Genomic DNA, 26,225 nt, shown 5'->3' with positions numbered 1-26,225 from the left:
TCTGCAGCCCTTGAAGACTTGTGGCACCAATTAGTTTTGGAAGGAGGCAGTTTGAAGACATCAGTGTGATGAATCTTAGGTCTCCTCTTGGCCAATACTGAGGAGTTGAAAACCATCTGAAGATATCTGCTCTTTCCTACCTTGGGCAACAGCAATTGCTGAATGACACAGAAAGAACTGAAGATATGGCTCAGCATGTTTCTGAGAAGCATGAGATCTCTTAGAGCCAGAAGTCCTGTTAGGTCCCAAAATAGTGTTTCTGATAACAGAAACACTAAAAACTGGTTTTAAAGCAGCAGCTTGCTTTCAAGAAGAGCCTTCAGAGTCCAAAAAGCTCTTCATTGATTTGACTTCTGCATCAAACATTTTTAAACAAACATGACATAAGCTCTCTGCATGTGCTCAGAAAAGAATTCGCAAATTGAACATTTGTCTGTAATATGTGACTGTCCAAATCAAAAAAGATATTTAATATGTCCCTCATTCACAGATATAGCTGCCTCAAAAGCAGGGCAGATCTTAAAGCCCGGAGATAGTCTTAGCCATGTAAACCTCCACCTTGGTATTGGGGGAGATTCAAACAAAAGAAGGCTAATTATCCTCACAGTTAAAAGTGTGTGCTTTATTTCCAGTTTGAAATAGTCTAACTTCAACTTCTACCCAGTGGAAGCAGCCTAGCAAGACATAAAAATGAAGCCAAGAATAGTTTGAAGGCAATATTTTTACTCCATGCAATACTCAACACCCACAGTTGACCTGTGTGGAGTATTTTTCTGTGCTTTGGTGAGGATTGCTATGACAAAAATTTAGTACTTTGAAGCAGAGAAGTGTCAGTTTAATAACTATTAATGAATTACTAAAATTTTTGGCTAAGACTATTACTTCATCTACAACACAATCACAATTTCATGGGCGAGTCGCTACTTGCCTTAGTGAAAGCTTTAATGGCCCGGGTAAGTAAGGCTTCCTCCACATCAGCTGGTATTGTCTGCAGATTCACTACACAATTGAAAATACAAAGAATAGTCTGATATTGTTCCTAGTGGGTAAAAGAAATATAAAGTTATTAAAAAGAAAAGATTTTCAAGGACAACATTTAAATAATTGTTAAAAGTACTCCAAGAACTGTAGACCATATTGTCCCCTCTTGCAATAAAATCCAGGGGAATAAATTCCCTAAGGATTCTCCTGCAGAATTCTTACATAATTGTTCAATCATAATGGGAAGAGAGGTTCTGTTGTGTTAATTTTGATGAAAAATATGGGCCAAAGGTGTCAACATACCCTAAAACAGTCCAATATTAAACAGTTTCAAGCATGGTTTGGTATACAGAGACCTAAACCTGCTTAGTATCATGGCAAATACACCATTAAAGATACAAAAAGGAAAAACTGTTACAGCATTTGAAAAGTAAAGTATTAAGGCTTTCATTTTAACGACCTCTCTTGTTCCCTTTAACTGTAGAGAATCTTTAGAAAGAAAACCCCATTTTTAGAGTCTTTAAGATGATGATAAAAATGGTAACTGTCCTTTTGGAGAAAACTGAAGTCAGTTGAGAGGGGCTGGGACTGTTGTTATTGCTGTTAAAGTCTGATCTCATTTTCTAAAAAACAAAACAAGACAAACACACACAAGATAGAAAATGCAGCTTCTGTCTCGTGTCAACTTTTGCTTGTAATCTCACTGCTGGAAAAAATGGCCTTTCCAGCCACTCAGACCTGGTAAACTTGTACTAGCATTGGGATGTTCAGGAAATTGCTTTTAGCTGCCTCTTTCTGGCCACAGGCTTACAGGAGCGTTGTGAAATATAGTCTTGACCAGCTAACCCAGTTCTTATTAAACAGAAAGAAAAAGGAGAGAGATGAAATAAGGAGGGGAAGGAAAAGGACACACAATGGGAGTGAGGGAGGTTGACAGTCACACATCCCAGGTAACATTCAGGCTTTAGCCAAAGTTAGTGGAGGTGGCAATGTCACCTGTCTCCCTTTCTCGGCGCCAGTATGATCAGAATATCTCTCAGGATTAGGATGAAGGAAGCACAATGGTGTCATGCTGGATCCTGGAGTTTCAGGAGAGGGTGGGAATGGCAGCCATCATCATGATGAAACTCGCTCTTCCCTTTCCTTTCTCTTTCATTCATCCAGCGTTTGTGTTCACCCCAACTTTCCCTCAAAATCTTTTAAGGACTCCAAAAGGGAGTGATGAGTAGAATAATCCATCCTCCTATTTTTTTTGTCCACCAAATTAGGCCTAATTTCCAGCAATTTTGGTTCACTGATATCTCGTTCCATACTTCTCTTGTTTATAAGATATGATCTTAACACAATTCTTGAGTTGTTTCGGTAGGCCCTTTTGTTTGGACTAATTCAGTCTGTCTCCCTTTTGTACCTTTTCCCCGTCAATATTTATTGTTATAGGTTATTGTGACATTTTATGAACTTTCACTCACTTCTTACAACTGAGCTCACAATTGGGGTAAAACTTGCAGGCGCAACTATTACAACAATTCTCCTGCAGAATGTGGGTAGACCCATGACACAAACCCCATGGATCCTCTGAAACTTCTAGGTGGTCAGGGATATCCATGCACAGGCTCCCCCCCCCCCCCGCAGTAGCTCCAATAGTACTATGGACTCTCCTACTCATGGCTGTCCACTTAGACACCACTCCCTGACTGGGGGAAGCCCTATTGTGAAAGGGCACAAAAAAATTATACAGCTCCAGATTGTATTATCTTTTCCTAGGAAAGACTATAGGGCCCAGGGAAGTATATATTCCTAAGCCTTTCTCCTCAATTAACATCCCACTCCCACCCCTGGCCTGTCCAGCTCCCTTTCCAGTGCGGATCAAAACCCCACAGAAAGGTCTCTGAGGGGTACCAAAAAAAGAGTGTCTGGGTGGATGAGGGAAATAGTGTTCTGAAGGCAGCTTATCTCCTCTTCCACATTAGGCTCACCACCAGATCTTGGGAGAGACAATCTCCACTTGGGCAGGCAGCTTTTAAGGGCAAACATACATTACAACAACAAATGTAGGAAGATAAACAACAAATGGACAAGATAAAATAATTAATTTTGATGATTAGTTTACCTTCAAGTTTCAAGCAGTTACTTTATCTTTTATTCAGCCAAAATAATAAAACCCTGATGAACTGAGTTCAGGAAGAAGCATGACATTTCAAAACCCTGAACTGAGAGAAGCTGAATGTCATGGAAGTGGACTGCAGAGAAGGCAATCGCTACCTGCTGCTCAAGGAAATGTGGAACTGTGAGCAAAGGGGGGTATTAGAATGTGCCCTACTTTCTACACAAATAATCCAGAAACAAAAAGAACATCCAAAGAACTGGAAGATTTGTCATGTGACTGAGAATTCTAGAACACAAATTCTCTTTATAAGGAAATGTTCTGAAAAGGTAGAATAGCTAAAAGGATTTATTTATCCTTTATAGAAAACATAATGCAAATGTTTCAGAGCAGAATGACTTATTCCCCATCATGATCTGAGAATATGGAAGTCCAGAGCTTTGATTTAGGTAATGGAACTTGGCCAGGCTACTGAAGCATTTACTACTTGGATATGTCAGTTCCTCATACCCTCTGCACCAACCTTCTCAGTGCTACAGGATTAGATGTCTGCAGAGTACTTTGAAGATGCACAGGACTATAATGTGGTCAATATTAAGCACTGTTGCTAGATCTGATGTTAGGGAAAGCTAAAGGGAAAGTGTTTCTTGCCTTTTGTCTCTCTGAATTTCAAGGTGCAGCAGGCTGTGGTACCTCCAGCCAGCACACATGGAAATCAAGTTTCTATTGACAAGAGTTCTAAGATTTTCTCTATCTTGGATTTTTCTAAAGCACCCATCACCAAAGCATCTAAGCATTGATTAAAGCTTACTGTGAACTATCAAGATACATTTTCATTTGATTTTTATGGAGTTTGAAATTTGTTTTATTGCAATTTACCTTTAAAAATGTAAATTCCTTGTTTAACGGCCACTGATGCAAAGCTTGAGTTAATAAAGTGTACTTTTCAATAAAATAATGAATTGACATATACAGTGTTTACCTTTTCTAGTAAGTTAAGAATTTCTGGTGATTCTGTGCATTTTTTTGACAACATGTCAATATCCTCTTTGGTTATAACAGGTTCTTTTAGTTGCTCTATCCAGGACCACATCAAGATGCAAAGGACAAAAGGATCTCTCTCGGCACAAATTCTGTCCCAAGCTCCATCTCGAGAGTTCAGCTCTTTCTAACAAAAATAAAAATGCACCATCTATTTACTTCTGCTAAGACTGTCTTTGCTTTTAGCAGCACTTGTTAGACTTACGCACATTTATCAGCCCCATGAATATATTTCCTCTTGTAATTTGGTTCCCACTCATTGCTAATGTACCTTCTCCTGCCTAGAACTGTGAGATCTACTTTCCCAGCACGGGGTCACCCCTTCTGTTCGCTCTGCAATAGTCTTTATTCTGGTAAATTGGCCCTCCAGCGAGGTCACTGTTTAGTCCACCCCTTTCCAGAGTTAAAAAGTCCAACAGGATCTCTTCTTAAGATGGTGTCCAACCCCAGCTTGGGGCTCAAGAGCCACTATACCAGCAGCTGGCAGGGTCCATGCATTACACCGGATTCCAGCCCAGAGAAACCCTAAAATCAGCAATCTAGGTCTAATCAGTCCCTGTCCCAGTAGCTGGCTCCCTCTTACCCAGCCTTTAGCCTTCCCTTGCCTGTTTCTGGTTTTACCACGGGAGCCGACTCTGCTCCTGGTGCTACTCCACCCCCTTCTAGCCTCTTGCTAGACTTCTTACTCCAGGGCAGAATCTGAGGGCTTACACTCTTCCTTGTCCCTGACAACTTCCCTCATCCTAGGGAGTGACTGCAGCTCCCTTCTGCTATCCCTCCTGAGTTTACAGTGCTATCCCAGCCCTTCCCCAGCTTGGCTTCACTCAATTAATCCTGGTCCTCCCTCTTGCAGGTGATGCCAGGTAACCCAACTGGCCTCTCAAACCCTTATTAACCCTATCAGGGCTGTCATGGGGTGCACACCCCATCACACCTCCCTTTTACAAAAGTGTCAACATTAATCGGCTGCAATGCAAGTGGCTTTTTAGACCAGAAGGGCAACATGAATTGTATAGTCCAGTGCCCTCCAATTATATGTGGAATATATGAAACAGCTTTTGATTCCTATTTCAAATTAAAAAAGTGTTCAGGAGGATATGGTTTTAATGATTTTAAGCTGTTAAATTTCTACTAAATTATATTATTCATTTACACACAAAATCCTGTGACTAGCTGTGAGAAAGCTCTAATAGACAACTTGCAGACCTGTCTCTAACCTAAAATCCTGAGGCACTTTTATGTTACCAACAATGTTACGATTATAACTATCAGCTGATTTTAAACTGATTGAATAAACACAAATAGAGAAAATTGTCTACCTTTACTGTTAGATGATAACAGTAAAGTGAAATTTTGCTTAGGTTTTTTTTTTTTTAATTGTTTTGTCAAACCTCAGGCCTCTGACCATATAATATTTCTGTTGCAACAAGACCTTTTTATTTAGGTGACTGGAAATTTCAATATCAGAGCATGTCTAACATGTATAATTTATAATGGGTGCCAGAAACTTCTCTCACAAGCTAGCAGTAGGATTTTTGCTGCTGTTTATACTTTAAATATACATGTAATACATACACAATATTGAATAATGTTTTAGAAAAAGTAATACCTGCCACATTTCTACCTTCTGTTTCACTTCCTCCTCTCCCATAAATTCATTAAGATTTGCAAGGGCTTTAGCTGCCAAAATTCTTCGTGCGTCCAGACTTAATTCTGATTGCAAAACAATGTACGGAACTGCTTCCACTAGATCTTTACTATCTTGACTTTCATATCCAATAGATGATTCTTCTTCTAAAGCAGAATTATCAGAGTCCTCGGATGCATGAATTCTTCTGCCATACACATTAGTCTCTCGCTCCTTTCTGTGGCCAATTTCCTTTGCAAAACTACGTTTTGGTATTCTTGCTTCCCTGTCATTGTGTACACGTTCAAAACTTGAGGAAAATGTTTTACTACGCTGCACTTCTTTTGGAAATTTTCTTGTATAGAAACTGTTTTGTCCATTTAAACTGAATTTACCTTGACTCCAGAAAATAAATGTACTACGAACTAAGGCCTCTTTGTTTAAATCCAGCTGAGGAGTTTGAATGCCTGCAGAGAGAAAATCTTCCCTTGTGTTCTGCTGCTTAAGTTTGTCAAAGAGTGGTACTTGTGCAGGCACTGTCCATGGAGTTTCTCCTTGTTCCAAGAGAAATGCAGTTCTCCTTAAATCTGAGTCACTATAGCTTAGACGTCTTTTTGAATGAGTCAAAGGCTGAAGGCATTCAACATTCCGCCTCTTCCAAAGAGGATCATATTTGTGTTCATGGGAGAAAACAGAATCCTGGGTCTCAAAAGTGACATTTTCCACTACTGAGTGGGCGAATGGCTCTGATGAGTCACTGTTCTGTCTTGTTAACTCTTTATGTAGCTGTGTAGAGTCCAACTGAGAAACAGCCTCTTCAATTTCAGAAGAGAGATCTGGCATATCTAACAATTCCTCCTCTATTACTTGCCTGTTTTCAGCCAAGTCCAATAGCAGCTTGCAAACTAGATGAATAAGTTTTGGCACATACTTGAGATGTCTACTCTCATAACCGTGGAGCAGATGCCTCTGACGGATCAGATACTGGGACAGAGTAACCGCATGTGCTTTGGGCTCGCAGCAAGCAAACACATTTCTTAGAGGGATCAAAAATTGAGTGAATTCTCTTACACACACTAACTGTCCTCTGGTTTGAATAGAATTAGGCCTTTTTGCCCTAACAAAAAGAATTGCTTGATCTGCAGTCATTCTTGTTGCAAAAACTAAGTAACAAGCTATTAAAACACCTAGAAAATTTAAAGACAAATGGTTAACATGTTAATAAATACATTATAAAATAAAAATTAACACATACACATAAGGATGTAATTTTATGTCCAATTCATAGTGTGCTATTGTCTAATGAAGTGTACATGCAATTTTTGCATGATAATACAAACATCGGAGTGCAACAACAACTAGATAAGCACTTGTCTCGATAAGACAGATGAACTGCTTTAGTACTAGGTTACTGGTAATATCCCAGATGGCCAACACTAATCATTCTTGTGCCATCTCCTTTTCCTTTTGCTGCTTTTTCCTCCCTGAATCTCAAGCACTTTCCAGTCTCTTATGTTTCCCCTGTTGCTGCTGGCTGCCCAAGTTGATCCTGTACCTCTGTCATAACCATACAGCTAAGGGAAGCCTAGAATTCCTCCTTACCTGTAAGGGGGTAAGAAGCTCAAATAACCTGGTTGACACCTGACCAAAAGGACCAATGGGGAAAGAAGATACTTTCAAATCTTTGGGGGGGAAGGCTTTGTTGCGTGTGCTCTCTTGGGAAGCAGAGAAGCAGCAGGTCAGAAAACTCCTTCTCCTATAAACCATCCTAAAATTCTCTCATATTACAAAAATTGTAAGTAAAAGAGAGGCAAGGCGTGTTAGATTATCTTTTGTTCTGCTTGTGAATTTTTCCTTTGCTGGAGGGAGGTTTATTCCTGTTTTTTGTAACTTTGAAACTAAGCCTAGAGGAAGTTCTGCTGTGTTTTTGAATCTTTTGTTACCCTGTAAAGTTATTTTCCATCCTGATTTTACGGAAGTGATTTTTACCTTTTTTTTAAATAAAATCCTTCTTTTAAGAACCTGACTGATTTCTCTATTGTCCTAAGAACCAGGGACTTGGGTCTGAGATCACTTTGTAACCAATTGATTAGGATATTATTCTCAAGCCTCTCCAGGAAAGGAGGTGTAAAGGCTTGGGGAGATATTTTGGGGGAACAGGAACTCCAAGTGGTCCTTTCCTTAATTCTTTGTTAAATCACTTGGTGGTGGCAGCATACCCTCCAAGGGCAAATAATTTGTGCCTTGGAGAAGTTTTAACTTAAGCTGGTAGAAATAAGCTTGGGGTCTTTCATGCAGGTCCCCACATCTGTACCCTAGAGTTCAGAGTGGGGAGGGAACCCTGACAACCTGGTAGGTACAGTGGGAAATAATTAAACTTGAATCCCACTGTTAGTTTATCCACTAGTAAAAGGATGTTGTTGTAAATTGTTGTAAAATTGAACTCAGTACATAAAACTGCCTGTCTTTTCATGTGATATCATAGAAACAGAGATAAGAAGAGGCATGTTACATGGTCTAATTGCAAAGGGGCTAGAGGCATTTTCAGTGAAGGCTTCTCTGGAACTCACTTCCACTCTTGGCCCACCAGAACCAGAATGTTAGCCTTCAAATCATACTCTAAAACTAGTCTTCTGTTCCAAGCTTTTGTGGGACAGAAGGATCAGTAGGTAGCACGAGGTGGTAGGAGGGAGCCACTAATGTGTGGATTTGGGATGATGTCATGTTTCTGGCCTTTTATGTTCTATTTTATAAATTACTTAAATTTTGTACATGCACCCAAAAGTATGTGTGGAAATCTTCCCAAATGAATTAAGAATCAACATAAGCAATAGCCTTGACAGAGTATGTGCTTGTCAGACAACATGGGGCCTCATTCACCTTCCAATGAAGTAAAGATTCCCATTGATTTCAAGAGTAGTCCTTATAGGGGAGGTTCTATATGCATAAATCAGGGGTATATCTTGTGCTTAAGCATATCTGAGAAAAGCCCTTTTTCTCTAATAGCTGCACACTGATGCTAATTAATTACATCTAAAATATATTCAAAATGTAGAAGCATTATTATACAAAGGAGATTGGTGAGCCATAGCACCTGGCTTTTTGATCTCCATGACAATCTCCTGCAGCCTCAGGTGGATTTTTTTTTCTTTCTAATCCCACCTATTTTATTATTTCTTGCATATACAACTATTTGTATCTCAGATCTCCAAAATGAGATCTTTTCTTCTGGCTGCAAGGATTTGAGGCCTGCAGCTGTTTCACTGATCTCCTTCCTAGCCATTTTCCCTTACTTTGATATAGGTCAGCCATTGCTGTCATTCTGTGGATGTAAGAGGATTTGAAATTGAAGTGGCTACTCAGTGGAAGACAGAGTGAATCTAAGGTTTAGGGCTTTTTCCCCCCTTTTAAATAAGAAATTAAATCTCCCCTTAGCTTGTATTAACTTTTTTAAATGCCATCTCTGAGTGGTTAAAGGTCTTTTCCCAGCCTCCCTCCACATTTTAAAAAAATGCCAGTTTCTCTCTCAACTGTGTTTGCAGCATAGTTACATCATTTTCAAACTTCTCACTCCCACAGGGAGTAATGGTGGCTGTTGCAGAGATGGGGCCAGGCAAAGAGACATATTTGGGAAGGGGTCAGAAGTAAGTGCAACCTTTAACATCCTCACACCCAAAAGACAAAAGCTTCAAAGACCAAAGGTCTGAGCTGGGACGGTAACCACAGATAACTGTAGTCAAAACCAGAAAAGCACAAGGTGAATTATTTTCTTAATTGGAGACTTTGTAGAGTAGCAGCTGCCTAGGCGAGGAGACTGTACAGTTTCAATACTGCTGGGAGATTATTACATGGATTCAAAGTTTCTCTAACCCTTTGGTTCACAGCTCATATCTGTTAACTTTGTCCCCTTGCTGCCTGTGACAGAATGACTCTTATTTTTTACAAATAAATTTTGTTTGCAAGTTTAATCACTTTACAGGTATACCTCCTCTGGGAGTGATAAATATACAATTTAAACAAACCTACAATGATTTATATCTGCCATTATTTTGTACCTATAGAAAATAAGTTCACATTAATTTTTGAAGTTGCACACATACCTGTTCGGCCAAGTCCTGCATGACAATGAACAGCTACCCTCCCTTCCTGCAAGGCAAAAGCCATCACTTTTACCATATCCAGTATAGTAGTGAGAGATGCCACGCCATAATCCTTCCATCCAAAATTATAAAAATAAACTAAAAAGAGAGAGAATTGTTTTCTTTAGTATACAATGTTAAATCTTTTGTTCTGTATGCAGAAGAGAGATGAGTAAACGAAAGTACTGAAAGAATAAAAATAAGAGGACTGACTATATATATTTGTTTGAAACAGATTATTTTCACATTTCAGAGAGCTTGCTGTGAGAATTTCATGGACATGCTGAGGTAGTTAAGATGTTTCAGACTAAAGCTCAGCTGGAATGGAAAAGTTATAACAAAACTGAGTGATTCATACTAAAATTACTGAGCTATATATAGGAAAAGTGTAACATTCTGTTTGGGCATAAAAGCACATCTTAACTCAATGGCTCTTAACTTTCTTAAGCAGATACACTCAGTGTAGTATGAAAAAATGAAGATATTGCTGATACAAACCTCTTCAAATCAAAGAAACAGACATTTTGAAAAGTGCAACATTACCCGCAAACATGTCTGAAAAACAGTTAATATGCTCTACATTATTTTGCTCAGTTCCCATTTATCTTTTTACCAGGCATAGTCTTCTATCTACTCTAGCTACTCATTCTACTGAAATTTAAAACACCAACCACATACCTCACCCAACAGTAGCATGAGAGAGGGAGCAATGTATTATCGAAGGTTGGACTTTGCTAAATTTGCTTTTTTATATTTTGTGTATAGTATTCCTTATATAATTGCTCTTAATCCAAAAGCTGTGTGTCAAAAATCTGCATTACTGTACTCGATAATTAATGAGGAAAAGCAGCAGGAGTGAACTTACTTCCATCCTCCATGAAAGCTTCAGGAAGGTAGGTAAAGCCACTTTCTTGTTCCAGCGGATTCCCACAGCTAGCATGCTCCCCAGGACGCTGAAGGTTAATTATTGTTTTTATGTCACACCTTAAGCAAGGAACAGAATAGTCACATTATACACAGCCATAATTTCATTAACCCTTATTTTCTAAAACATACATTTCTCCTAAGTGCAGAATGGAGGCTTACCTGCATATTGCTAAAATGAAAGGACCTTTACCAACAATCCAAATCTAAGTAGGAGGGAAAAAATGGATCAGGGATTATATCAGTAAGATCTAGAGCAATTCATTACCAATAAAATTCATTACCTTTGAAACTGCTCAATAATGTTATACTTCTCAATAATTTCTGTTGAGGGTCGAGCCATGGCCACTATGTTATCTGTTATCCTGAGAAAATAAATTAATAATTTGGATGGATATTTCATTTTGAGAATTTCATGAGTAATCTATGAAAATATATACCTTTTTTTCATGTTCAGGAAGCTATCTATAATTAGCAATGTGCATTTATACCTTTTTTTCTAAATTCTTTCATCAGATTACATGCTTTATAAATCCTATTGAAACAATTACCGAGTAAGTTATATAACAAAATACCATTATTAGAGGTGCTCAGATACCATGGTGATGAGCATGATACAAAAACTTAGGTAGATAATGGCTACCCAGATCATAATTTCTGTATTCCTATTCAGAGACATTTTACATGTTTCTTCTTAACTCATTTTTACAAAATGTCAACATTAATTTAAAAATACATTCCAGTGACTATATAGGATGGAAAAAATGCTTTCATTGGCTCAATATTTAATATTATTTTATCTTCAATAACATGTTTTCATTCATTTTAATCTAAACCAATGAACATATTTTAATTTATGTGTATTTAAATTTCAAGGAAAAACTTCTGTAGTTTAGAACGTTCATATAATCTGTAAACAGGCATTTATTATTTTGGATCTGAACCAAAGCCCACTGAAGACAATGCATGTCTTTCATTGACTTCAATGGGCTTTGTATGAAGACCTTTATGGCTTACTGCTAAGTATTAATTTTTAACTGACCTTTTATTCCAGTACATACTGTACTTAACTTGGCAGTCTATATTTGGTAGAAAAATGCAATATAAATCTATTACCCTAAATTCTCTAACGTAGCTAATACAATTAAGCTTAGTGAAATTGAGTGCTGCATATTACCAGGAAGAATAAAGTCCTTTAATGGCTTGCTCTTGGTCACTCCATCGAGCTGGGTTTTCATACTTGCAAGCACGTCCACCACATGCCATCGAACACTGCATATGACCAGGAATGACATGGCGAAGGCGTTCCCCTACCTTAGTATATTTTGCAGTTGGACGCCTTGAATTTCCTACAACATAGGGAAAAACAGAATAAATAAGATTAGCAAACTATCATCACTACCCTAAAATATAATACAGCAAACTTTTAAATGATTCAATTACAAAAATATAGTATATTAAAGATTTTTCAAGAGATTTAAGCAGCAAGGATTCTCAATAAAAATACCATTCTTTGCTTATATTAGTGCTGAAGCTTATATTAGCACTGTTATTCATGACCAACTTGGTTTCCTTCTTCATGAAATTATAGGAACGTGATATTCTCCATGACGAAGGAAATGTCACGGTCACCTTTTATCTAGAAATGTACAGCATGCCTGCACAAATACATATTAAGCTATCCTTTGCTTTAATTATTTTCTGAAACCAAGATGTTAAACTGAAATGCTCTACAAGTTAAAAATAAAGTACAAATTAAGCCCTGAGTAAGATATCAGTAAATACAATTATATATAATAAAACAATAACCACTATCAAATGATTTTGAAATATTTCATACGTATTTATATACATCTAAACAAGATTATACATCTTTAGTACATGTTATATAATACATTGCTATACAACCCAAGTATGATTTTTGGCAATAATCTAAAAATACTTCACTTTTTTTCTCAGGAAAAGTTGCATTCAGCTCTGCAGGGCTTACAGATGATATGGCCACCATAACGCGGTGTGTGGATGATGAGAGGACCTCTACAACTGAGCTCCGGCGCCTTTGGAGTATGCGGAGAAGGGGATCAGAGGAAGAATGCCTCCGACCCTGAAAAAAGTTACTAAAAATATTCACAGCTGAGCGCCTCCTGGGTGAACCCTCCATGATTGATCACCCCCTTGTAACACTTTACAAATGCCGTAGAAAACAAACTGGATCTGAAATCCAACTTGCTCAATGCTGAAGTTACACAGAGATGTGTATCTTTCTGTATGATCTAACAGCTATTCAGGATAGGCTGAGCAGTCTCCATAGTAACAAACAATGAAAGCACTGATGCCAGCTACCCTTGTGGCAGCTAAATTCTATATGAATTGATTCTGCTTGGGACAAACTGTTCCACTGCTGATGAGAATAGTTGCATTTCAAGTAGATAATTCTGCAACTGGACTGGGACTATTTTCCATAAACAAAATGAGCATTTTAGTAAATTACAATTATTGTACATTCAAAACATACTACACAGTATATTATATACTGAAATACAATCAAAATGTAGTTTGGGGCACTGCTTTCCTATAAATCTGTAAGTAAATACACTGTACTCCCCCACTAATTAGTTTGAAGTCCATTACTACCTTTTCCCCTCCACTTAGCTGCTCCAGAATACATGGTTAGTTCTGTAATGATTGGGATTAGTGTAAAAAGAAAAGGAGTACTTGTGGAACCTTAGAGACTAAAAAATTTATTTGAACATAAGCTTTCGTGAGCTACAGCTCACTTCATCGGACTACGTATATAAATCTCTCCACTGTATTTTCCACTGAATGCATCCCATGAAGTGAGCTGTAGTTCACAAAAGCTTATGCTCAAATAAATTTGTTAGTCTCTAAGGTGCCACAAGTCCTCCTTTTCTTTTTGCGAATACAGACTAACATGGCTGCTACTCTGAAACCTAGGATTAGTGTGTTGCTATTGAAATTGTTGGGTACATGATGAATTGCAGACTGCTTACTCATGGACCATTCATATCCACTAACAAAACACAATTTGAAAACAAAAGGTTTATTTTTTCAGAGCGGAGTTTTTTATTAACCAAAGCTCTTGGCTCTACTGGGTTGAGGTAAAGCAGACTATTGGGAGAAGTAGCCATATAATTTGATTGCTCTAAGTTTCAAGAGGTAGGTATCAGGCTATGAGCTGCTTCCCTCTTTGCTTCCATGCTAAAGAGGGAGATTGAGCTGGCCAGAAAGATTACAGCACTCTCAAAATCACAGGGCCAAACCATCACTTGCATGGGGTAAGGACGGTAAAAACCATTAAAAATAATAGTCATCTTGTCAGTTCTCTGTTAGAGTGCAATTTATAGATCTTGACGAGCAGGGTAGAGAAAAGAAAAAATAGAAGAAAAATCAGTATAACCTGACCCAATAAGCATGTTACGCCTGTTGCCCTCTCTTAAGGCCATGTTCTACCCTCAATCTGGGCATGCGATTTCCATCTGATGTCATTGGAACTTGTGTACGTATACCATGGGAAATCGATGCTTCTTGAAGTGGAACTTGCATGACAAAACCGGGTAAGTTAAAAGTGGCTTTTTCCAGTTTAAAAACCTCAGGCAATGATCTCTTTCTTCTAGGTGCAGACAGGAAGGACGTTATTAGATTTTGAACAGATGTGCCACTTGGCTAGTAAGGGCACACGGAGAGGTTTGGTGCTGCTCCCAGCCCTACCACTTGCCAGTGATGGCAGGAGGGAAGAAAAGGAACATTTAAAATCTCCATTGGGTGCTGCTGTTGCCCAACAGCCTTTGCTACCCTGTTCCAACCCTAATGTTGATGTCAGGAGGGAGAGGAAATATTAAAGCCTGCTCCATGGCTGTTGCCCATGAGTGTCTGCTACCAAGCCATGCTTTCCTCAACCAATCACATGCTAATTGAGGATTATAAAATAGCGCTCCCTCACCCCACTGGGCTGCTGCTACCTATGAACCCTTTTTTTAAACCTGACATGTCATTACCAGTTTCAAAAAGAAAAACTAGCACTTTGAATTAAGTGGATTTCTAGACCTGAAGGGCTGCTAAGGCAAGTTTTTGCGGTGTCTGTTATGGGGTGAATATAGGCTTTTTTTAGTTTAACTTCTGACTCTGTTTCCAAGGCTCTACAATTATCTTGATGATTGGAATTTTAGGAATTATTTTTGTTTGGATAATTCTTGGGTGCTGAGGTTTAAGTATCATTTATGATTAAGGGTTGTTTTTTGTTTTTTTTTTAAGAAATGGTTCAAATGCTGGCTACATCCAGTGAATATATCGAACTTTTGCTCATCAGTTATTTTGCCTCCTTAGATGTAATTCCGTATGGATCTTCATAAGTCAGTAACATTTTTCTTCTATATAGGTCAAATTTAAGGAAGTCATAGTGGAGCCAGCAGTTGGTGAGACTGAGGGAGGCAAAATGCTGAATGCCGTTATTCTCTCATTGACTTCAGTGCCATTTGAAGGTAGTCAGCCGAAGTGGTGAATCATAATTATTGCCAGTAAAAATTGTTACTCTTTGTTATTTGTTTTTTATGGCACCCCACAATGTCTAAGCACTTCCTGAACACAAAAGATGGCACAGTTCTTGTCCATAAGAATTTATAACCTAACAGAAACAGAAAGCTAAAGGCAAGAGAAACATGTCAAGGTGGTTACTAGTCATAGCGATGTTTGAGTAACACAATGAATTATTTGTACTACATATACACACGCATTATCCCCACAACCAAGCTATAACAGATGTATATGGCTTTTATTTTTTTAGAGATGATTCCTTTTCAAAACTCATCTAAACTTTCTTTTAAAGGGCATGTTAAAGAAAATGATTACCTGAACTCATAGTTGCAAGATATGCACTGCTCTTTACCAATGAACAATAAGGCAATTCATTTTGTAGCAAGACCCCTGCAGCCATGGCAGTACCTGTTGAAACAGAAACATGTTTATTGTACATATATCAGAGGAGACTTAAAAAAATCACTGGAGGATAGCTACGCTTTATAAAGATATAGCTGAGCAAGTTACATGCAGTACAGAGTGAGACAGAAGCTTTGGGCAGTTAGATATTGGCCGTAGTACTCATTGTTACACAGTGGATTTAAACTGCAGGAAGTGACAGACTGTCCCAGAAAATTCAAGCTCATACATCCTGCAGTTTTAGTTTTGAGTTCTGCTGAATATGGACTTCAGGGCTGGATCCTTTATACGAATATAAGTCATTCAACAAAGGTCCTAGAATATTCAATGCATTGCCATCTTGATTTCAAACTCTCTAGAGTAAACACAGGATTGTAGAACAGAAATCTTGCAAGAATGCTTTTTTTCCCCCAGGAGAAGCTAATGATTTCACTGTGGCAGCACTGTTTCTGGATTGGAAACTTCATATTTACAATTTTAGATTATTTTGTATTTTTTCCAAGAGACACCCATGAATGTGTGCAGTTATCTACAATAGCATGTGTAATCACCATAATTAAGCATACAAATCAGGTGATGGGCCTCAAAACCTCAGGTTATTTTTGACATGTTGGCAATTATTGAAATTATATTTTGTGGGACACTGCTCCATTTACAAGTCTGAGATCTTGCCAACGTGGAGAAGGGCCTTTTGGTATAACCTAAACTGTGAATTTAAACTGATACAGTTGTATCTGTATAAACTCCCATAGGAACTCTCTTATCCCAGTGTCAGAGTATCTTTTTCCCATTTAGCTTATGTGTCTTAGGAAGTGGCTTAAACAAATAAAAAAGCACTTTTAATCAAGAATAACCTCCTCTGTGGATGCTCTTATATCAGTAGAACAGGTAAAACTTTTCCATGCAGACAAGGCTGAGTACCAAATTCTGCAACAATATTTTTAGGATTCAATAGCACTAAGCAACCTGCCTCAAGGTACAGGAAATTTACTAAGAGGGTGTTATGGGGGTGAGGTGCTGCAACAGTCCAAGGCTGTGTGTTTGTAAGGCGTTAATTGCTTGATTTTCCTTGCCCACTGTTTAATTTATGCATATTTTTGTATAATTGTTTTTTAAAAATTCAAATGACTTTTAAAACATCCTCACTGCACATTTATCAGTTCAAATGTAGCACTATCTGATTTCATGATGAAGTAAATCAGAAGTAACCCCAATGAAGATAATAGGCCTGGTTCTCATTTACACTAAAGCCACTTTACACTGCTCCGGCATTGTTAAGGGTCTTTAGAGTGGGCATAAGTTACATTTACACACATTTTAAGGTCCCTTTAATGACAGAGCCGTGTAAAATGGCTTTAGTGCAAATGCAACCCCTGCAATCTCAAGGTGGCAGTGCTTTGTCTGGACGCATGGGAAAAAAAGGGTAGTAGATCCTTGAAGCGGGAAATGGAGAGGATTGGTAATTACCCATGAAAATATATTGGTTACGTCTGTTATTCAGTGACAATGGGGTAGACCTGTCCAGATGAGGAGAGGATGTATTTCTGGCCAACATGAGAGAGGAAACCAGGTTGGCGGGGGGAGGCATCTGGGAACCAGGTTGGCGGGGGGAGGCAGTCACGCTAATTGCTGGTGCCTGTGTAAGCAGGAGTCCAGTGCAGGTACTCATTCCATAGCGGGTCTGGTTCCCTGATAAATCAGAACTGGAAGTGGACCTAATGGGGAAGCATCCTGTAAGGAAGCTAGGGAACACAGATGGGGCTCCTAATGTCTGCTCCAGCAAGGAGACAACCTCTTTCCCCAGCCCCTTAACTCTCGTACAAGGGGAGGGCAGTGGAGTGCCAGCAACAACCAGCTGTGGAGGGCTGATGGCAGCCCTCTACCAGGTGGAAGTGATTAAGGAAGGAAGTATTGCATGGATTACTGCCAGTTACTTCCCAGATGAGTTAATACAGTCATAGCCTACTTAAGCCACATCTTTTTTTCCTGTGTGTCCAGGACAATGATAATCAGGCACAGCGTAACTCCATGTAAGTGAAAGCACCTTAACAAACAAAGAGCCTTTAGAATCTTCAAGGATGCCAAGAAGTGCATTGCATTATAAGGAAGAAAAAAGTTAGGGTTAACTGTATCTGAAATGTTTTCAATGCTGACCCTTGACTTTGTTGTTTTAGCAGCAAATTCCTTCATTATATGGGTAGCTGACAGCAGCACCTATATTTAGCCCACCACTTTCCATTTTAAGAGATGCTTGTGCCCTTTTTTCAGACGCTCTAACATTTTCACTGTTTGCAATGGGTCTCTGGAATTCAGCAAGGGGAAAGCCCGCAGGCTAAAGAAATGCCTTTTATTTGTCTCATGAAATTCCATTCAGGTTCATTTGAGTTATAAACTATTTTAAAAAAATCATCCTGTCCCTTCTCACTTGCATGCCTCAGAAAAATTCTGGCAGTCTGCCAAAATAATAATTGAACACACAAACATTCTAAAAAGATTTAGGTTTATGCTATCCATCGTTTAAAGCAACAGCATCACCACCACCACATGCTGCACTCAGAATGCCTGGGAGCTGCCAGAGCAGCAGTAGTGGCAGGACGGAAGGAAGGGGGAGACAGCTGAGTAAAGCCAGGCTGGGCTCCACTGATCCAGCACAGGGCCAAGACATCCCATTCCCCATCCCCAGGGCATGACTTGGGGGCAAGAGTTCCCCAAACTCCCCATAGGGGAAGAGGGACAGCCAGAATGGACTCCCCATGTTATCCCCTCTGGCCATCCCATTCTCCACGCTGGAGGTACCACTGTGGTGGGAGGAAGGAATGATTGCTGGGCTGGGTCAGACTCTCCCATATCTACCCCTGGACACAGCAAATGGAGCCAGCTGACCACCTCCCCCCTCCTGCTGCTGCCACCTACTACAATCTGTCCTGTAACTCAAGTGGCTAAAGTCTGCACTGCAATGCTGATGGGCAGGGTTCACACCAGATGATGGTGCATGATGGTTGAGTTGTACATAATATAATTTTTTTTACCTTTTTTCCTCTAACAAAAACAAGACCCTAGGAAATTACATCCAAAAAACTGTTAAAAGAACATAATTTAGGTTGCTAAGTGAAGCACTTGAAATTAGGAAATACCAGACTTATGGCTGCTCATTCAGTCTTAACTATGCCCCTTCTGAGTATGCATTGTCCAGCTATGCCAGAAGAAAGACAGGAGGCAATGGACATGGTTTAATTAGGCTGCAACTTTATTCACTTAAAATATCTGGAGTATCCAACAAGAAGTTGTACATTGCAGCTGGTCATCATTTCCTTAATAATTTCCACCTAATTTTGAGGGCTGCTGTCAGCCCTGTCCTTTCCCAACCTGATTCCAGGCATCCCACTGCTGGGCCCCCACTGCCCCCCCCACATGAGGGTTAAGGGGGCTAGAAAAGGAGGGGAGTTGGCTCCTCATTGGACCAGATGTAGGAACCCCAAACCCTCTTCCTCAGCTCCCTTAAGGGCTGCTTTCCTCTAAATCCTCTTCCAATCCATTTGATCCGATAACCATGGCATTTCCATAACGAGCACCTGTACGGCATATTTGCCCCAAATTTTACATAGCAAGTTGTGATATTGTAATCTAAACCCATGCCCCACCCTACCGGGTCCCAAACCTGCTGTAGAAAGGTAGAAAAAACCACCCTATCTTGGTCAATCTGGCCGTGAGGGAAAAATTCCTTCCCCACCCCCAAGGAAAAGGGCAACTAGCATAATGGCCACAATGGATCAAGAAGAAACCCAGTCTTTTTTCAGATTCCAGGGGTGGCAGGATGGATGCTGCCAGACCAATCAAGGTGAAAGAAGGCTTCTCCAGACTGTCAAGGGTATAAATACCCACCCTACTCTTCCAGTCAGCTGAAAGGGTAGTTACTCCACACACCTGGTCCAGCCACTTCCTGCTCCATCAGATAATCTTTCCCTTTTCCTCCTTCTCTGGTTCCAGTTGCACAGGGAGCCCAAAAAGGCTTCCCCTCCTGCCAGCCAGACACGGACCCACTGCATACAGCTATGGTGAGCCCATTATGATCCAGTTTTAACAATACGATCACATATTTTTTCCACAGGACCTTTGCCCTACTCAGTGCACAGAACGGAAAAACAAGGGGTTAGAATTAAGGCTGCAAGGGCAACCATAAATCTGGCATTTCTACCTTTCAAGTGCTCGACTTCACAACCTACAACATTTTCTTTTAACATAGTGTTTTGATACTTAATTGCCAGGGACAAAATAAATGTGTGTGTCAAATGCTAATGACAATCTGATCACTTTATTCTTGTACCTTTACTAAATACATTAAATTTATTTTTGTTAATATTATTTCTGTTAGGATTGGATTCATTTAACACTTACTAAGTCTTAGTTCTTCAACACATTTTGATTCATTAGAACTCTTATTCATAGTCCATAATGGGACTATCTAGCTGTGATGCAGGCACTGAAACTGCTCATCACAATAGCAGATCTTACTATTAGAGCTATTTAACCACAAGCTAGAAGGCTACTTAACTCAAGCTACTGATTCACGCAATTATTTCTGCTACAGCTGTTTGAACAATACATTTAACAATTAAAATAATTCTCGAGATGCTGGATAAACGGCACAAATTTGCATACAAAAGAGTTTCTAAACTCATCCATATATAAAAGGACAACAGAAAATAAACAGAATATTTTCCAGATGCATGCCACAGGGACACTGTCAAGTTAATCGTACTTGTGAAAGTTTTCTGTATGAAAATTTGTACTTGCTTTTGTTACAATTAACATGAGAGTACAGTAACTGAATGAGGTTAAAGGAAAATATGTATTTTTTTGTTTGAGGGGAGTGCATATGACAGTGCTTTGTGCATGCACATTTTCCATACATTCAATTTACATACAATCCGATAAAATAAATTAATAAAAAACAAAAATGTTGTGGTAAAACCGCAAAAATTGGCAGAAGTACTTAGGAGAAGGTGTGTTTTCCAAAACTATTTCATATTTTTTTAAGAATTAACTTCAGTTAAGTTTTATGGGATCTCTTTTACTTTAAGAAAAGATCAGTATTGCAGAAAATTGTGTAGCTACAGAACTTCAGAAGGCTAATGAGCTTTTTCTAAATAATACAGCAATGAGAGTTGGTTGATTTGCCCAGGAATTTTTTCGCCTAGGAATTGGGCATCCCTGAAATTCTTTTCCAGAATCCAGACCAATCCTACTGCTCTTTCCCATATGAGCAGTGCCATGGACTTCAATATTTTCTTTGTTTTAGGAGTGCTGTAGTATTTCATTTCAAACATGAGTATGCTGAATTTACTTCATGACAGCTATTCTGAATTCAGCAATGTGAGCAATACTCAGTCTCTGCATTTATTTTTTAAAACAAGTTAAGTGGGATTGTGATTTACTTTAAATACGAAAATAGCTCTTTTTGGAACAAGGGCAAAATGTGGCTCACAGTGAGGAAATGTGTTGTGATTTGGAACAGGAAGTACTATTTAACATTGCAGTATTGTAAGTATATACAGTAAAGTGATTCAAGTTATGGATTTTGTTTTGCATTGCTACACAAACAAGGACAAGTAACAACTGCTCACTTGATTCTTATAAATGGCACTGGAGTAGAAAGAGAATAAGGGACTTGTGATTCTCTGTTTAGCTGCTGCAGTTTTCTTTAAGCAGTTAGGATCAAAGTTGAAGGCATTTTCTGGAAAGAGATTAGCATTTTCTATTTCTTTTATTTAAAATATAGTTTTATTCCTTAAAGGCCTTATTCACCAGTTTGTTCATTATACTTTACACTCAAACCTGGCACATGCTAGAGAAAAACAAATAAACAGCCAGCATGTTATTTTAGGCCATGTTCCTAATTCTCTTGAAGAGCTAATAAATTCAGGTCTTGAGGCAATCATGCTATGACAGTAATCAGATTATCCACATTATCCATGTGACATACACCTCTATTGCCATGACAGCAAAGCAGAAGGTCTTTAATCTCAGATTTATGGTTTTATATCTCTCTCTCTCTTTTTATATATACACACACACACACACACACACACACACACCAGCATCTTAGGTGATCTACCATCTGTTTATATTTAACCACATATAACCACAGAATACAGTGCCATTAAGTCTGAATAAATAATGTAGTGAATGGAACTATAGTACAGCAATAGCATACACCTATTGACTAACTGAACGAAACAGCAATATAGTATTGCCCAAGGATGCAAATGGCTCCTGAATTGTGGTATTCTGTCTGATACCAAAGACAGAGAGAAATATTGCACCAAAGACAATTATTTTATTGCTCGTACCATGTTGCCAGTCAGCATAGATTTTGAAGATATTTTCTCACCTTCCTGAAGAAAACTGATCCCCAAATAAAAAGGACACACAAGTTTTTGCTGGCTGCCCACTGGTCACTATGTTGATCTACACCAGGGATTGGCAATCTTTCAGAAGTGGTGTGCCGAGTCTTCATTTATTCACCTCTAATTTAAGGTTTCGCATGCAGTAATACATTTTAACTTTTTTAGAAGGTCTCTCTCTATAAGTCTATATTAAGTAACTAAACTATTGTTGTATGTAAAGTAAACAAGGTTTTTAAAATGTTTAAGAAGCTTCATTTAAAATTAAATTAAAATGCAGATCTTATCAGTTTAGAGCAGTGGTTCTTAACCTGGGGTGCGAGATGCCCTTTCTGGGGGTGCGAGACATACGAGATTTTTTGAAAAGATAAATCATCGAAAACACAAATTAAGCACAGGCAAATAAGAACACTACTTTGTTTCAGCAAACCTATGTATTTATTAACATTATACATTTTTAATGATTACTGTAATATACAAAGTTTTTAAGTTTTCAAGTTTTTAAGTTAATTGTAGTGCATTTTTTGATAAGGGGACAGGTGGAGTGTATTAAATTGTTCCTCATAGGAATGTTCTACTTACAGTGTACTACTTACAGCTGCCAGTCCTGATGCTCTGAGCGGCATGGCAAGGGGATGGGGAACATGGGTGGTTGGATAGGCGTGGGAGTCCTAGGGGGGCCTGTCAGAGGTTGGGGGTATGGATAGGGTTTGGGGCATTCCGGGGATAGGGAGCAGGGGGGCTTGGTTGGGGGGGTGGAGTCCCAGGGAGTGGTTGGGGTGGGGGGTCCCGGGAGGGGGTGGTCAGGAGGCAAGGAGCAGGGGGAGTTGGATGGGTGGAGGGTTCTGAGGGGGTGGTAAGGGGACATGGAGTGCGGGAGGGGGAGTTGGATGGGTCAGGTATTATGAGGGGGGCAATCAGGGGGGTGGGAAGTGGGCCGGCTGCTTGGAGAGGCACAGCCTTCCCTACTCAGGTGTAGTGCATTAAATTTCTCCCCTTAGGAATGTGCTACTTACGGCTGCCAATCCTGGTGCTCCGCACGTAGCACATTCCTACGGGGAGAAATTTAATTCACTGCACCAGCAGACAGAACCCTGGACCGGCAGCAGGTTCCGTCTGAGGTTCCGTCCGCTGGCTCCTGCCAGCCGGGGTCCCGGCCGCCGGCCCTGCTCAGCTTATTTCACCCAGGCCAGCAGCAGGCTGAACAGGGGTGGCAGCCAGGACCCCGGCTAGCAGCAGCATGGCAGTAAAAATTGGCACACGTGCCGCAGGCTGCCGATCCCTGATCTACACTTTTGTTGACTGAACTGAACCAAAATCCCATTATGCTCTATAGGGCTAGACCAAAGGTGAAGTGGAAAAGTACTCCTTGAGAAATTGGGGGTATGTCTATACTGCATCAAGGAAAGAACTTCCCAGCGCAGGTCCAGACCAGACTTGTATTTGCAGGGCTCACACTAGCATACTAAAAATAGCTGTGTAGACATTGCAACTCAAGCTGGAGCCTGGGCTCTCATGTCCGCCCACCCACACAAGCTTGGGGACCCAAGCTGTATCACCTACCCAGCTATTTTTAGTGCACTAGCATGAGCTCCCACAAACACAAGTCTGTGGATCCAGACTGGGAGGTTTGCTCCCATACGCAGTGTAGACGTATCCTATAGAGCTGAGACTGAAGGTGGTAGTTTCACTACATAAGGAATAGAATTTTACTTTAGACTGTGAAATCAACTCTCACAAACAAATGTATTAATTAAAATATGTAAACTGCTTTATTTCAGCAACTGCAAGGGTAATTGGATAAGGTATGTAATGCAACTAAACTAAGTAGCGAACACTAAACAAGTAAAATGTATTATTATTGGAATGCTTTGTGTTTATACAAAGTTGTAGAACTATGAACGGTACTCATTAAGCTTCCTGTGGAAAACTACTCGTAGTTAAACTGTTAAAATCTCTTTTCTTTGTACATGTAGAATCTGTCAGAAAAGAAGATGTATGCTCTGAGGCTCGCAAAATATGCACCATCTGCCAGGTAAGGATGATTATCTGTACAAGGTTTGGTTGGTATAGATGTCTCTATGTCTTGCAAAACATGGATGGGGCTAAATAAAAGAAGATGTGTAAGGTCTGGTAATACACTGAAATTTGTGGAATCTTTTATTTGTTAAAAACAAGGGTGTGTGTTTATATGTATAAAGTAGAATTGCGTTCAAACTTTGGAACAGACACAGACTGGAGATGAAAGCTGTGATTGTACAAAGCTGTTCCCCAGACTGGGTAATGTATATTCCTTTCTATATTGTGCTGATTTATCTTTGATTAATAAACTGACAGAGCATGGGTTATATGATTTTTGGCAATATGTATTTGATAACAGATGAGTAGCAGTCATCTGGAATTGAACTAGAATGGTCAAGAGTGAAATAACCATCAAGTTCATTTAAATTTATATTGAGCATTTTGCAGGGCTAATTCCACCACTTACTAATGTCTTATTGAACCAGTTCTCAAATATCTGCCCTGATGACATTCAGGCATCTTCTTGGCAAGTCTGTTTCACTGCCCAGTTTCTCTTGCTGACAAGACTTTTCTTATTACTTTGCCAAAATGAATAATTTTTTAGCTTCATGTCACTGCACCATACCTTACTATCTTGTGAGACTATGAATTACTCCCTCTTTTCATTTATACCGTTACTCTGCAATTATTTATTCAATGTGTTTATGCCTACAGAGTCTTTTTTAAAAACTACAAAATACAGCTCTTTATTTTCCAGTTATTTTTGTTATAGAATTGAATTATTAACCAATTAATTGTTGAAGAAACTAAAACTTGAGTAGAACTTCAGGTATTCTTTTAGACACTATATTTTGTAAGCAGCATTTTTTTTTCATTTTATAGCACCACAGCTTTCATTAGGCATTGAAAAAGCATCTCTTGAAGCTTCTTAATGCTATTTCTCAGTAACAGCCACAAAATGTTGCATGTTCCAAAACATATGAATCTAAATACTCTAATGCATGGATTCATTTAGGATAATGATCCAATGAGATGCTGCCTGTCACTCTCCCACTCCATGCTCTTCAATACATCCAAATTACTGAAATTCGCAAGAGCAAAACCATCTAGCACAAAAAGTCTGGCTTACACTTCATAGGACAAATCCTATCTAGTACTCCACTAGTGCAGAGAGACCATTGTGCCACCGGGGAGGAAGAGAAGGGGGAACCAAGATTGAGAGAGACTGTACAGGGGCATAGGGGCCAACTTCCCCTCTGCCCGATGGGTGCTCCACCCCACCCTGCCCGCCCCTGCCCCACCCGACCTTTTCCCACCCTAGCCCCCCCATTGCACCCCCTTCCCCCAGGTCCCCACCCCTGCCCTGCCTCTTCTCCACCTCCTCTCCCGACCACGCCGTGTCCCTGCTCCTCCTCCTCCTCCTCCCTCTCCCTCCCAGAAAGTCCTAAGCGCCACCAAACAGCTGTTGAGGGGGGAAAGCACTGGGAGGGGGAGGAGCGGGGACGTGGTGCGCTCGGGAAGGGGAGGGGAGAAGGAGGCAAGGAGCGGGGAGCTTGGCTGCCAGTGGGTGCAGAACACCCGCTAATTTTCCCCACGAAGTTATCACCTATGCACGGGGGGGCAAGAGGACTCCCTACTTACAACTATCAGTCTGCAGCAGGAACAGTGCATGTGACTAAGGATGGTGTCAACTAAGGTTGGTGTGAAAATGCCCTCCTTATAGTTTTGCACAACTGTGAAAATGTCTATGTCTGTGTGGGGAAAGAAGGACCATACAGGCAACGGAAGCTACTCCTCTAAGTCCCATGACTGGTTTTGCTGTCACTCTGCCTTGAGTGGAAGAAGATTCCTTCCCCTCTCATCTCTGCTACCTGGGAGGTCTTCCTGGTACCCAGATGTTCAAACTGGGTGTTATGCAGAGTATTTGCCCGAGAATGAGGGAGAGAAAAACGGATAAAGTTTGACATTCTGGCTGCCAGAAAAGAATTGCACTGAGTAAAAGAAATGAGAGAATAAGATGTCTAAAGACT

General features: G+C 39.7%; 1 protein-coding gene across 4 annotated transcripts in view; it reads right to left on the bottom strand.

The window, feature by feature from the left end:
- PTPDC1 (protein tyrosine phosphatase domain containing 1) overlaps window positions 1–26,225 on the bottom strand; it is a 47,638-nt gene that overhangs the window by 5,409 nt on the left and 16,004 nt on the right. The window contains exons 1-8 of one of the 4 annotated variants that reach the window (XR_005294132.2): window positions 12,764–13,495; window positions 11,994–12,165; window positions 11,101–11,181; window positions 10,758–10,876; window positions 9,854–9,991; window positions 5,736–6,940; window positions 4,068–4,253; window positions 929–999 (exon numbers count right to left, since the gene is read on the bottom strand). Coding sequence is in view for 3 of the 4 variants with exons in the window: in XM_038410966.2 (XP_038266894.1) it covers window positions 929–1,039; window positions 4,068–4,253; window positions 5,736–6,940; window positions 9,854–9,991; window positions 10,758–10,876; window positions 11,101–11,181; window positions 11,994–12,165; window positions 12,764–12,977 (2,226 nt within the window). In the remaining variant the exon portion in view is untranslated. Of the gene's footprint in view, window positions 1–928; window positions 1,040–4,067; window positions 4,254–5,735; window positions 6,941–9,853; window positions 9,992–10,757; window positions 10,877–11,100; window positions 11,182–11,993; window positions 12,166–12,758; window positions 13,496–15,682; window positions 15,776–26,225 lie in introns of those variants that run through there. The other 3 variants (XM_038410967.2, XM_038410966.2, XM_043518857.1) reach the window with 3 other exon arrangements.

The sequence above is a fragment of the Dermochelys coriacea genome, chromosome 7 (assembly GCF_009764565.3).
Source record: "Dermochelys coriacea isolate rDerCor1 chromosome 7, rDerCor1.pri.v4, whole genome shotgun sequence".
In the NCBI taxonomy this organism is placed as follows: Eukaryota; Metazoa; Chordata; order Testudines; family Dermochelyidae; genus Dermochelys; species Dermochelys coriacea.
Note: the sequence above shows the minus strand (reverse complement) of the source record. Positions and strands in the feature narration are given on the sequence as shown.